At 45.4% G+C, this 13,615-nt stretch overlaps 1 protein-coding gene across 3 annotated transcripts in view; it reads left to right on the forward strand.

The window, feature by feature from the left end:
• HHAT (hedgehog acyltransferase) overlaps positions 1–13,615 on the forward strand; it is a gene marked incomplete at both ends in the record, with an annotated part of 350,098 nt that overhangs the window by 11,286 nt on the left and 325,197 nt on the right. For all 3 annotated transcript variants that reach the window (XM_082832662.1, XM_082832660.1, XM_082832661.1), the window contains one exon: positions 2,503–2,570. In XM_082832662.1, coding sequence (XP_082688788.1) covers positions 2,503–2,570 — 68 coding nt within the window. The remainder of the gene's footprint in view (positions 1–2,502; positions 2,571–13,615) is intronic.

Below are 13,615 nucleotides of genomic sequence, written 5' to 3' on the forward strand. Positions count from 1 at the left end.
ATTGAGGGCTCATCAGCAGAAACTGCTTAATTTCTCTGCTCTCAGGCAGTTTTGTGGAGCGCTGAATTTGGGGAAGTGGAACCAGGGCACCTAGAAGAAAGGGCTGGCTCTGCCCACAGTCAGGCCCGTGTGGTGCAGAGAAAAGTGCTCAGGTAGAGAAGGCTTCTCTCCATTTGCAGCGTCCTCTTGCTTGAGGGAATGTGAGTTATGATGAAATCTCATTCTTGCCCAAAGGGTGAGGGTGTGGGGTCCTCACCTAAGCAGGATAATCAGAGAAGTTCTGAGGGTCGTCACCCTTCACGGAAAGATCTCCTGCTACAGTTTCTCAGCTTCCGTTCTACCAAATTCTACCAAATTTGGTAGAATTCAACCAAACTTTGGTAGAACTCTACCAAATTCTATAGCAATGCATTTCAGCTAATTCAAGATGGTCTGAAGACAGAGATCACCAGAGTATCATGAAAGGATCTAAGTTGTAATTTAAATGTACGTCATACAGCATTTGTTTGTGTCAAGAAATCAGAGAAGGGTGATTGGTAGGAACTCTCCACAAGCTGAGGGGGGGTTTTGGTGTAGAACCATACTGTCCATTGCTATAGCCGCACGTGGCTAATGAGCTCTTGAAATGTGACCACTTCAAATTGAGATGTGCTGTAAGGATAATGTGTCCATGGAATTTTGAAGAATTAGTAAGAAAAAGGAATGTAAAATAACTCATTAATAATTGTTTTATATTGATTCCATGTTGAAATAATGTTTGGACATATTAGGGTAAATAAAATATTCTAAAATTAATTTCACTTTGAAAAATTATTTTTTTAAAGTGTGGCTACTAGAAACTTTAAAATTATAAATGTGTCTCAGATAGTATTTCCACTGGACAGCGCCAGACAGGATTTCATCTTAATTCTCATGTCTGCATACGATTCCTTTTTCCCACTAGAGGGAGATGTGTCCTAATTTGGGGGAGTCAGCTGCTTAGCTTGTAAACTTCACGGCTTTGGAATGTACCCTTTTAAAAAAGAAGCACTCACGTTTTTGCTTTGTTTCAATTCTGCATAATTCTGTTGTTTCTGGAGGTTGCACTTTGTAGGAAAGTGAAGCCAAAACAGAGGAGGCAGGAAAGCAGAGAGGTTTCCCCCCTTGTTTTTGTTAGCGTTCAGAGAGACCTGTTACTTGGTTGGATTATAGTAGCTTGTTGCTTGTTTGTGGGCTGTTCCCTTGGAACTTGAGTCTGTGTACAGCACAGCGCACACACACAGACACGCACACACACACACACGCACACAACGTGGCCTGTGTGCAGCTGTAACAGAAAGGACCAGGGCAATCACACACAGCCACAGCACCTCCTGGACCTTAAGGAATTCAGTGTGAATGTGACCTGGAGTTGCGCCCTGTGGCACACTGGGCCCCAGGACTCGATGAGCCTCCCTTTTGTGCTTTTCCTGGGGGCAGTGTTGCCTGGGGTTTGAGGCTGGGGGTGCTGTTTGCATCTAGTGTGTGTAAATCTGCCCTTTGATCCTACTCTGAAACCAGCATCATTTCACGATTATGTTTTAGTGACGCACTCTCTCCTGGTTTTCCTTTGATCTTTCTGGGTAGCTCCTTTGTGGTCCTCTGTGTTTTCTGTATGTTTGTTGGTCCGATGAGCACTGGATTTTTCTTTTCTTGTCTATGTCTATGCAGTCTGTGCCCTTTTGGGTGATCTCAGTCATTCTGGAGGCTTCATTACTACCCTGGGGAGTCCTAAGTCTTTACCTCCAACCGAGGCGCTGTTTTGAGCTCTGTCCATGCCCATCCAGCTGCCTATTGACATCAAATAGACACCCCAGACTCAACCCCCATAGCACTCCTTACCTCCCATATCATGGTATTCTTCAGCACCATTGTAATTTCTCATTATTTGTTTGTCTCTCTAGTCCAGTGTACAGTAAGTCCCAGGAGAGCAAAAGCCTTGCCAGTCGTGTTCTGCGTTACTCCTACTATTTCACACTGCGCCTGGTTATTGTTCACCCTTAGGAAGTACTTGAATAAGATTTTTAAATATTTTTTGTTTTAAACCAATTGTACTGTTTACTTATAAGCATATGTATTACCATTATACAATTCCATCAATAATCTTGTTAGCTTTATATCACAGGGCTATGATCACCATCATTTTGTGGCATGGTCTGTTTAAAAATTTTTTTCACCATCTGTACAAGTGGGGCATTTGCCCTCATCCCTCGTGTGCTTCCTTGTGCTGGAAGCTTTTGCGCTTAATCCCTCTCCTTTTGTGACCCTTATGACAAATTAAAGGGACATTTCCATCAGCCCCACCATGTATTTCCAGGAACTGAGGTCACAGAAATGAAGGAGTGTGACATGTTTCCATGCCTGTAGCTCAGTCCACGGGCAGCTTTTCCAGGACGTATTCCAGTTTCCTTTGGTACCTCTCCTGTTAAACCAAGCCCAGGTTCATTTGGATTCGTGACTAATGCACACTGTTTTTCTTGTCAGAACATGAAGAGGAACTGGACCAAGAATTTGACCTGGACACTGACACTTTATTTGGAGGATTAAAGAAGGTACAGAGTGGATCAGTGATAAAGCTTTTCCATTTTCAAACCCGGTTTCAGTGTTTTGCATCACTTTTGTATTTGGCGTTGACCCAGCCATAGTACTCAGCAACGACTGGACATTAAGTACCTTTCCTGCTGTAAAAGGTGCGAGTGTGCCGTGTAGAGAAAGGCATTCCCCGTGCTTTGTCTTTATCTCATCCCATGTTCTCCTCTCAAAATACTAGAGATGTGGATCAGTAACCTTATCGGTTCATGCAGATTTCACTTTTGTAAAGTTTAGGAAGTTCCTTCCTGACCTAGCCATAGCTATTGGAGTCAAATGTGGCTCCTGGACACTCCCTATACCAACTCATGGCAACTGTGGAACTGTTTCCTTCCTGTCTCTACTGCCCCTGGCCGTCCACACCCTGCAGAGCATGCTGGGAATCCCCCGCCCCCCTGCTCCCTGATTCCGGGTGGCAGTGGGCCATTTATCCTCCACTGCAGCTCATTGTGCCTGCTTAGATCGCTGGCAGGGTGGCCGCTGTTGCTCTCCTAGTGGTGACGGTTAGCACTTCTGTTCTTCAGAGTATGTCATGGGTAGGTACCAGACCCTCCTCTTTTGATTGCAAGATGTTAGACTACTTTCTGTGTCCCACCAGAACCCCTTTCCTCTTGAGTCTGGAGTTTTTCTCATTCTTCCCCTTTCAGTTTTCCAGGACGCCATTTCAGTAATGACTTGGATCACATGACGTCCAGCTTCAGCTCATAGTTTGGGTTCAGGTCAACCCTAGTGAGGAGCTGTGTATTTGTTTTTCTAGGCATTTGGATATGTTTAAAAAAATGATATCACACCATTGCTTTTTACTATTTTTGCTCTAAGTGTGTAGTGTGCCAGGTATATTGTAAGTTTAATCAGCTTTTGTTGGTTGGCTTGGAGCATAGAATGATGCTTGCACTCCAGGTTCGGAGCACCTGACTTACAAATGAACTTTGGAAGACAATTCGTTTCCAAACTGGGTACTGCCTGTATTGATATCTTCCTACTTTGAGAGTTACGGATCTTACTTAGAATTGAAGAAAACTGGCTTCCATTTCCATTTGATTTTCTAGGGTAACCTGTCCCTCTTCTTCCAGCTCTGGCTCTGTACAGAGCCACCGTATTAAATACATGGTTCATGTTTGTCTGGGGCTGGGAAGAATGTCCTGCCCTGCATGATGCTCTTCTCAGTTGTTCTGCCCACCAGACATTTCCGTGAAAAGTTGGATATAAATTTAATTTTCATACATCGAATCCATTTGTAAACGTTTCTGATTTAAATAAGCCCTTTTTAGGATTATTAGTAAGACGTGTAATGTGCCCACTTCAGAGATGAGGAAATTTGGGAAGCTTTATGTCACAGTGGAACTTGAGTTGTCACAGTGTTACAGAACTCAGGTTTAGCTGCTCATCGCTCAGGAATCCAATACTGAGAGATAAGTGTTGGGTAAAAGGAAAGCTAGCTTTATTGAGGTAGCTGTCAATCCTGGTGAGAAGGTGGACTCATGTCCCAAAGAACCAACTCCCCAAGTTTTGTTCAGAAATTATATAGGGAAAAGAGGAAGGGGCTATGTGTTGAGGAGAGAGTTGCAAGGTGCGTGATCAGCTCATGGACATTCTTGGTTGGTGGTGAGGCAACCAGGAGTCAACATCATCAACCTTCTGGTTCTGATTGGTCTGGGGTCTACGTGCTTGTGGGCAGCATATAGTTAACTTCTTCCACCTGGTGGGGGTTTCAGTATCTGCAAAACAGCTCAAAGGATACGGCTCAGAATATATCTATAGCCCCTGAGGAGAAACTAAAGGTCCTTGACTTTGTTTAATGGCTAAACTATTATTGTTTTGCCTTGTTTGACTTTTTCCTTTGCTTTTGCATTTTCTCACTTCTCTGATTAAACTTACTCTTTGATTACAGTTTTTCTGCAGACGAGACAGGCGGAGGACAGTGGGCGGGGGGGGGGGTTTGTCCTGGGAAGGCCCCATGGGGTCCTGCTCTGGTTACAACAGCAGATAGCCCTTGTGAGTGTCTGGGATCTACTCTTTAGAAATATACTGCTATTGGATCTCTTACAACAGAAAAAAAATGGTGATTTAAAAAAAAAATTTTAGAGTCATAATTCAGGCATTTCAGATAATACTGAATTGTTTGCCAGGGGCAAAAATAAGCAAACTCATTTTAGACTAAGAGACTTTTCGCTGAAGAGAAGCAACTGTGAGGCAGTATGAGAAGCTGAACGAGGATCAGGCCCTGACAGGTTTGGAGCTCCCATGGATTTCATTGTTGTAGGCTCAGCCCTGCTGGGTGTTGCTGCTTCTAGACAAAGGGGCTTTGTCTTCGCTGACTTCCCAGCTCCCACCACTCCATCACGTTCAGCTGCTTGACTCCCTGCCAAAGCTTCAGAATCCTGGGGACATGACCTCTTCTGTGCATTCTCCATGACAGCCCCCTGTGGTGATGGGCACAGGCAGTGGATGTCAACGTTTAGGTCGACCCTGCCTTTGTGGAACAGTGCACAAGGCTCAGATAAAAGCTCCAAGGACTTTTTCTATTCTGAAAAATCTCTGTTCCTCTGTCCTGCTGACCATCCTTCCATCCATTCATCTGATGGTGTTGAGCACCTCTTGTCCTCATCTTTCTGTATCTCATTACCCTGCATAGGGGATGAGTAGTTTGGAGTCCTAGAATTTAGAGGGAAAATGATGAGCCAGGGTGGATAGCCAACAGATGAAGGAAATTGATTCTGTGTCCTTGGTGAAGATCATAAAATAGACCCGGGGCCATATGTAGTGACAGGAGGTTCATGGATGTCTGCTGAAAGTCTTATTGTAGCTAAAACAGAAGCCTAATAGGTTCTGAGTATTTCCTTTGGAGGTTATGGGAGGTGGCAAGCAAACGCTATTCTGGTCTAAATTCTAATCAAAAGGTGACATTAGGCATGAGTAGAAATTGTGAACTTTAGAAGGAAGCTTTTATGTCCTCCGACCAGTCCATCCTTTAAATGTCGCTAAACCTCAGCACTGCTGACCTCCTTTGTTTGGGGGCCTGTTTTGTACATTGTAGGGTGTTTAGCAGCATCCCTGGACTCCACCTCGTAGATGCCAGTAGCCCCAAGTCATGACAGTCACGAATGTCTCCAGGCGTCACCACATGCCCCCTAAGGACAAAACCGCCTCTCTTTGAGAACGGCTGGCCTGCAGTCGTATTTAAGGGCTTTGTCATGCTGACTTGGCCATTTCTTACCTTTGCTCATCCTGTTTCCTCCTCTGGATCGTGCTCCACCTCTTCCCTATCTGGTCCTCACTCACACCTCACATCTGAGCCCAGGTGTCTCCTATCACGGAAGCATTGCGTGGACCTTTAACTTGGGCTTTTTAATGCGCATAGTTCTGACACTTCTCTGCTTCTCTTTTTATCTCCTTCCACAAATACAGCTTTTAACGCATGTGTTTCTGCGCCCAAGTCCATGTGGAGTGCTAGGGACATAGTAGTGAACCAGACAGACAAACTTCCTGTCCCAGTGTCTCCTAGTGGGGACAGACCAACAGTAAGTAAATGAATAAACGTTAACAGCCACAGATTGAGCTAAATCATCTGAAGGAGATGAACAGGGTGATGTGTAGTCATGCTTTGGATTGAATCTTGTACCCTATTATGATAAATATATTTGTACAGTGTTATCTTGTAGTATCTATCCTCCACCAGACTGTGAATCTCACAGGGGCAGGGCTGGGATTTAATGAGTCCTGTATCTTCAGTGCCTGGGACAGAGTAGGTGAGTATTTTGCTGAATTTAACTGCAGGAGACAGTAACCCTGTGCCAGGTGGCAACATTGGCGTAAAATGCATCAGTCCTAAGCTCACCTTGATTGGCATGTACATGAATGCCGAGTGGGACAGTGTTGACAGTCAGAGCAGGGGGAGACCACCGTGGGCACAAGCAATCCCACACTGCTTCTGGGGGCAGACCTTCAGCTGAGCTCCACAGAATGGGTGGGATTTGGCAAGGTCATCTGTAGAGAAGATGCTCTTCCAGAGGGGCTCAGTGTGGTTGGAAAGGAGACGAATGTATCAGGGTGATGGTGACTCAAGGGGAAGCTTCCCTTAGGACAGTGAAAGGTTGCTGGGTCTGACCACAGTCCTCCGGTTGCCAGTTGCCGATTATGGTAGGGAGGATTATAGCCCAAATCAGGAATACCTTTGGGTCTTATCATTCCTTTGGTGTAAAGCTGCTTGTTTCTGCCGAGAGAGACGCCAGTTGTGGTGGGGGAGATTGCGTAGGTGTAGCTCTCAAGGAGTGTTCGGGTTAGATATGCTGTGACGTTTGCATCCTGTTTCGCGATGTATCTTTTTCCAGGCTTGAAAGTGCCTCCCCGCGTGGGCTCCAGTGGCCTCTTGGAGCAGTCCTGCGCTGGGAACCTGTGTGTGGCCAGGGACAGGTCGAGCCCGATGCCTTTCCAGTTCTGGCCATCTGTCTCGGTGTTTGGTGGTTCCCTTTTGTCTTGCCTAGTGTTCTTGCTAGATATCCCAAGAACATGAAGGAAACTTTTTAGTGGCCATGTTCCTTGCTTGATATTTCTAGATAGTAGGTTCTGAATCAAACTGACATGACTGAAGCTCCATGTTGGGTTGTATTATCATGAATTTGTGTTCCTTTTATTTCTTTTTTTTCTTTTTTTTGCGGTACGCGGGCCTCTCACTGTTGTGGCCTCTCCCGTTGCGGAGCACAGGCTCCGGACGCGCAGGCTCAGCGGCCATGGCTCACGGGCCCAGCCGCTCCGCAGCATGTGGGATCCTCCCGGACCGGGGCACGAACCCGTGTCCCCTGCATCGGCAGGTGGACTCTCAACCACTGCGCCACCAGGGAAGCCCCTATTTTTACTTATGATTCAAGATAGTTGTTATAATGGAAAGAGCACAGGTGTGGAGTTGAATGGACTTGAGTTCAAAATGCAGTTTGCTCCATTTTGGAAAATCATTCACCTCATTTGAGCCTTAGTTTTATGTTTTGGAATATGGGAACGGGAGGTCTTATTGTGGAGAAAGAGATGATGATAAAACATCCAGCATGTATGTGGTTGGTACAGAATGGATCCTCAGTCCATGCTGCTGTGGTCATTATTTTGTCCTTCCATGGATGGTGACGTCCTTGCTTTAGAGCTAAGATTTGTTGATTCCCCCTGTCTGGCAAGGAGATAATGTTCTACAGAGAAACGTTTAAATCTAGAAGGCGATGGATTGCTACTGAAAGGAGCTCTCAAAAGCCTAATGCATTATGAAGAATTTTACATGTAATCAATTACTCATTTCTTTCCTGAGGACATCTCTTCCTGTGACAGTTCTGAAATTGGGGCCCACTTGTGAATGAGACGTTCTTTCAGAAGTAGAATCAGAGAGGAATTTTCAGTGCCTGCCAAGAAGGTTAGAAAGAGAAGATAAGATCAGAGAAGGGAAGCTTGATCACTTATGTCTTTGAATGTTAAGAGAGAAGAGGTCGTTTCTAAAGTAAAGATAAAATTTTTAGCTACTCAGATTTTACCTATAAAGATTTTAATATTCAACTTATTTATAAATTCCTCTGTATTTTGATACTTCAAAAAAAAACACCCTCAGCAAGCTCTATGTTGAATCATTTAACAAATATTCATTGAGTGGCTGCTGTGTGAGAGGCTTCTAGGCTGGGTGCTGGGGGGCTGTGACCTTCCAGGCTCTGTCTTCACTGGGCCCTGAATTCGGGGGACACTGATGCTGAGACAGTGAGGTAAGTGATGCAGCTATTCACGGGGCATGCAGAAACAGAAGGTGCCTGTAACCCAGACTCACAGAAATTAGAGCTGAGGCACTGGGGAAGGATGGGTGAAGGGGGCAGCGGGCCTAAGGACTGGATTTGAGAGAGTCCTTCAGTTTGGCTGGGAGGTTGAGCGAGAGCAAGGGATGATACAGGATAGACAGGGGCTGGATCATAAAGGCCATTGGGTGCTATAGGTGGAGCCTGGACTTTATTCAGAAGGCAAGGGACGGTTACTGAAGGGGTTGGGGCCATTGCCATTTCTTCTGAGGACTCTTTGAGGAGCCTTGGCATTTCTCTACCTTGCCCGCCTCCCCCGATCTCCCCCACTCAAGGTTTGTGCATCCCTGGACTTAACGTCCTGGAATGTATATCTCATAATGTTCCTCCCCATTTCTTACAGTATGAAGTCCAGACTCGGTGGCTGACATTCAGCCCCGTTTGTCCACTGGCCCTACCTCGTTTTAGCAGCCTCATCTCCATGTAGTAACCACGTGCTACTAAATAACAGGATCGTCTGCCATTCCCCAAGGATGCCTTGAGGTTTCCTCCCCGTCATCCTCATGAAGACTGGGCACACTTCCCTGCGGCTCAAGGAACAGCCCACGTGAAACCTTTCCTGACGCCTCTCCCCCCGGCTCCTCCCCCTGTTGGCATTGATTCCTCCCTTCTATGAGCTCCATTCCCAGGACTCCTCCCCGAGCCTGTGTTATAGAGCAGTTACCTGTTTTAGATGTAAGAGGATCTTTCATCCCTGCCTCACTGGAGCAGGCATTCAGTAGTGGCGGTTGGGTTAAGGTGGACATGGCTGTCTGGTTGGGCACTTACTGTGAAGGATCATTGGCCCCCTGGCAATGTTTGCTTTGTTTCACGTGTCTCGACTCTGGCAGGTTTAGAGAGTGTAGGCCTTACCTCATTTTCATTCAGCCGTAACTCCTCCAAGATGATTGCGGTGTTCTGGTCGTGTCTGCCTTCCTCCATCTGATGGCAACAGGTGAACGTGTGGTGTGGCTGTTTGTGTGAATTTTCAGCCCGTCCTTATGAGTAGAGGACTGGATGCAGCTTTGCCCCTTCACAGAGGGGCTGCTCAGCAGAGGGAGGTTCTTGTGTCCTGTGCCAGCCTCTCCAGGCAGAGAGGGTGTGGGCTGAGGAGTCTCCAAATGGTCAGAGCAAGAAGACTAGTAATGGAGGGAAGGTTCTTGAGCACGCGTTGGGCTTGATTCCCTCTCGTTTACATGAAGAACTCCTGCTCTTAACCTGCCAGTACGCTGTCTCTTGTCTAGTCTCATCCCTGCTGGATGTCCTTCCTGATATGTAGGAGATTTGCAACTAGGCGGGGGGAAAAGTGAGGCAGTAGTGATTTCCTGGGGAGCACAGGAAAGGGAAGCTCTCTGCCTTATGTGAAAATAGGGTCTGTAATGCAGATGGATAAGCATCAAATTTGCTTATTAGCTCAATCACTAAGGCCCCTGCTTGGCCCTCCTCTCTCTTTTATATCTACTAACTCATGCAAAATATTGGTTTTTTAAAAAAAATTAATGATTGATTGATCGATTTTTGCCTGCGTTGGGTCTTCGTTGCTGCACGCGGGCTTTCTCTAGTTGCGGCGAGCGGGCGCTACTCTTTGTTGCGGTGCACGGGCTTCTCATTGCGGTGGCTTCTCTTGTTGCAGAGTACGGGCTGTAGTCGCGCAGGATTCAGTAGTTGTGGCACACGGGCTTAGTTGCTCCGCGGCATGTGGGACCTTCCTGGACCAAGGATCAAACCTGTGTCCCCTGCATTGGCAGGCGTATTCTTAACCACTGCGCCACCAGGGAAGTCCTGCCAAATATTGTTTATTTTGTTATAAAGTTTCTTGAAGGAGCCGGGAGAAGATAAGGTGAAGTTAGAACCAAGGGTTTAGCCCTGCAGGACTGAAAAATCAGGTGTGTGTATGTGTGCATGTACACGTATGGAGGGAGAGAAGGGAGAAAAAGAAACAGATTGAGAGAGAGAGAGGTTCCCCATGACTACTTAGTAAAACCTTGAGGTGATGATATAGGTTTGGAGCAGTGAGACATTTCTCAGCCACAGGCCGGTCAGTTTACAAGTAATTCTTTGCTAATCAACTGCTTTTCTATAGGTGCTGTGGGTTAAGGGAAGTAAGAAGCATAGCTTCTCTCCTCAAGAAGCTAATACTCCATCGGAGAATGCCAGGCTGCCATGTGGCTTTAATAGGGATGATGCTCTAATTATTTAAATAAGGGCAGCAGCATCTGTCAAGCTGAAGAGATAGCAGGTGTACACAGCTGGGACAACTGACTCTGTTTGTGTGTCCTTCCTGAAAATCGGCATTACACTGAACAAAGTGTTTCCATTTTTATGAGTGTCCCTGGTTGGTACAGCCCAAAATTGCCAGGTGAGTTTCCAACCTTGGAATGACCAGGGAAGGCTCCCCAGAGGAGGTGGATCTGAGCTGAGCCTTGAACAGGAGGATAGTGTTTTGAACCGACCCGAGTCTGTCTGATTGTTGAACAAAAGTCAAATTCTTTGGTTTTACTCTTATTAGCTTCTGGTAGTTGGAGGTGGGTAGGAGTTAAATATCTTCCTTTCCTGTAACCTCACTACCAAGTGGTACGTCATAGGGAAAGAGTTCAGATCTGAATTCTGCCACATGTGCAAACACTTATTATTTATTTCTTCAGTGGCAGGTACAAAATCTGCCACTGAACCTGTTCTCTGTCTGTAGGTTCTCCAACAAGCACCCTGCAGGAAGGATTCATCTGAGGCTGAGGCAGTTCTACTCTGTGGGCTGGAGCAGACACCCTGCTAGTCTGACAGGGGGAATGGAACCTTATGAAGTAAAGGGACATAGAAGCACAGGGGGTGCTAGAAGGAGGGCTGTTTTCTCTGAAGCTCTGGGTGCCTGCTCCAGGGATTCTGATGCCTCACCCTTATGAGGCTATTGGAGGCTGAGAAAATTTCTAACCCACTGCCTATGTTGAACACCACTTCCTTCATTTGTACATTACTTCTTTCTAACATCCTTAATGCCAATAAATTCTCAGGTGCAGCTTTCAATACCAGTATTGAAATCATTTGAATTGTAGCCATGTCTGGAACTGGATTTCTGACTGGGACCCTTCGGAGGCTAACTCATCCCTTCTGGAATGTGGACTCTGCATTTGGGCACTTTTATTGTCAAGAACAGTCCCTCAGGGTAGAGGAGGTTGTTTACACAACACATCCTATGTGAGTGCTCCAACAGATAGGATTCTGAGAGTAGAAGGAGCAGAGTTCAGCAGCGGCTTAGAGCTGAAATTTGGGGAGAGACATGGGGGAGGGGGGAGGAGGGGAAACCCTTCCTTTTCCCAGTACCTTCCCTAAAAGTGATGCCTGTCACCATTCTTTAAAAGGTTATTACCTTTTAAAATCATGACATGACAGTTGATAAGTCTCTGTTAAAAAGAAATTAGAAGCAGCTGCAGGATAAAAGTGAGATCATGGGCCCGTGGGAGATGTGAAGGGTGGTGTCTTTGTGTGGGGAACTGACTGAAGCCACTTGAAGGATCACAGTATCTGCTGAAAAGTTCACGTTGGTGAGGGTTAGTTAGTCCGTTATAATTTTGCTCGTGGGTTGTATGAAGGCAGTTCTCCAGCTAAATTTGATCACACATATAGACATTTATTAGGCAAGCAGTAGAAACCAGTTCACACCAGCCTGTTTGCTGGGCTGGGTGAAGTTTCAGGAGGCTCTTTGTCCTTTAGGAGCTGGTACCACTACCATGCATTTAAGGTTCCTCTCGTGGCTATGACATCATGCACTGGGGATTCGGGACAATCTGGCATCAGACCACCACATACTTTCCAACTTGGAACTGAATACAGGACCTTTGAGTGGGGCTTCAGGGCCATCACTTAGGATATATGTTTTCAACATTTTAGATTCTTCATTACATAGGGGAGGGAAGGGGAACGGTTCAGTTGTTTTAACCAATGTTTCTGACGTGAGTGGCAACTGGCAAGTCAACACTTCATCAGTGGAAATTCATTTGACATAAATTTATGACATTTTACTAGAACAGCTCAGGCAGAAAACCAATAAAACTTTATAAGCTTCTTATAATACTAAAACTGTGTAGGTTAATCAGAACAGTTCAGGTAGAAAACCAATAAAACCTTAGCCTATAAGCTTCTTATAATACTAAACCTTGTAGGTTAAGAGGAATAATGGCATGTTGAAAGCGGCAGGAAGATGGGTTATTTCAGAAAGATCATGTCTTTTATTACAACATCAGACACTAGCCCTGCCAAAGCAAGGCCTCAAAAAGTTTGTGGAACGTTCAGACTTAGTTCTCTTCACGGAAATCTTTAGTAAAAGGCGAAAGATTTATTCTATCTGAAGAGAAACCGGACTATAAGGCTGGTTTACTCAGCTCATTTCTCCAGTAACCGCGGATCCTACTTCACTGATGGGGGCTCTTTATCCCCAAGGGCACTTCCTGCTCAAAGTTTGTACAAGGGATTTTGTAAGCAAACTTCTCATAGTTAGAAATGTTGAGTTGAAAGGAATATTCTTTTAAACTTGAAAGGATTGTACTCTATACAGGGTACTGTGGGTATGCAAATGAGAAGTCTGACTCATCAACTTTGAGATTCTGCAAATACCATAGTATTCCTAGCATGCCTCAGGAACCACCATTAGGGGGCGAAGCAGAGGTCTACGTGGCTGGGCTTTAAACCCCATCCTGGTTCAACCACGGAAACTGCAGTTTTTGTATGTGGTATATTGGGACTTTTGAGTGTGGTTCTATTCCTTTCCTTCCATTAACCACCAACACAGTTAAAATACAGAACCAGAAAGAACTTCCTTTCTGCCTCTTTCTGGTCACACCCATCCTGCTCTCGCCATCCCGAACCCGTGGAAGCCACAGTTTTGTCTTTCCATCTCATGATTTTGTCATTTGAGAATGTTATATAAATGGACTCATACGGTATTATAACCTTTGGAGACTGGCTCCCTCCCCCGCCCCCAGCTTAATACCCTTGAGATTCATACAAGTTGTGTGTATCAGTAATTTATTCCTTTTCTTTGCAGGGTATTAGTTAATGATATGGATGGACCACAGTTTGTTTAACTATTTGACCCGTGAAGGACATTTCAGTTGTTTCCAGTTTTTGGCTATTATAAATAAATCTGATGTGAATATTTGTGTACAGGTTTTCATGTGAACTTAAGTTTTATTTTCTCAGGGATAAATACCCAG

Source organism: Leucopleurus acutus, assembly GCF_964270905.1.
Source record: "Leucopleurus acutus genome assembly, chromosome: 2".
Classification (NCBI taxonomy): domain Eukaryota; kingdom Metazoa; phylum Chordata; class Mammalia; order Artiodactyla; family Delphinidae; genus Leucopleurus; species Leucopleurus acutus.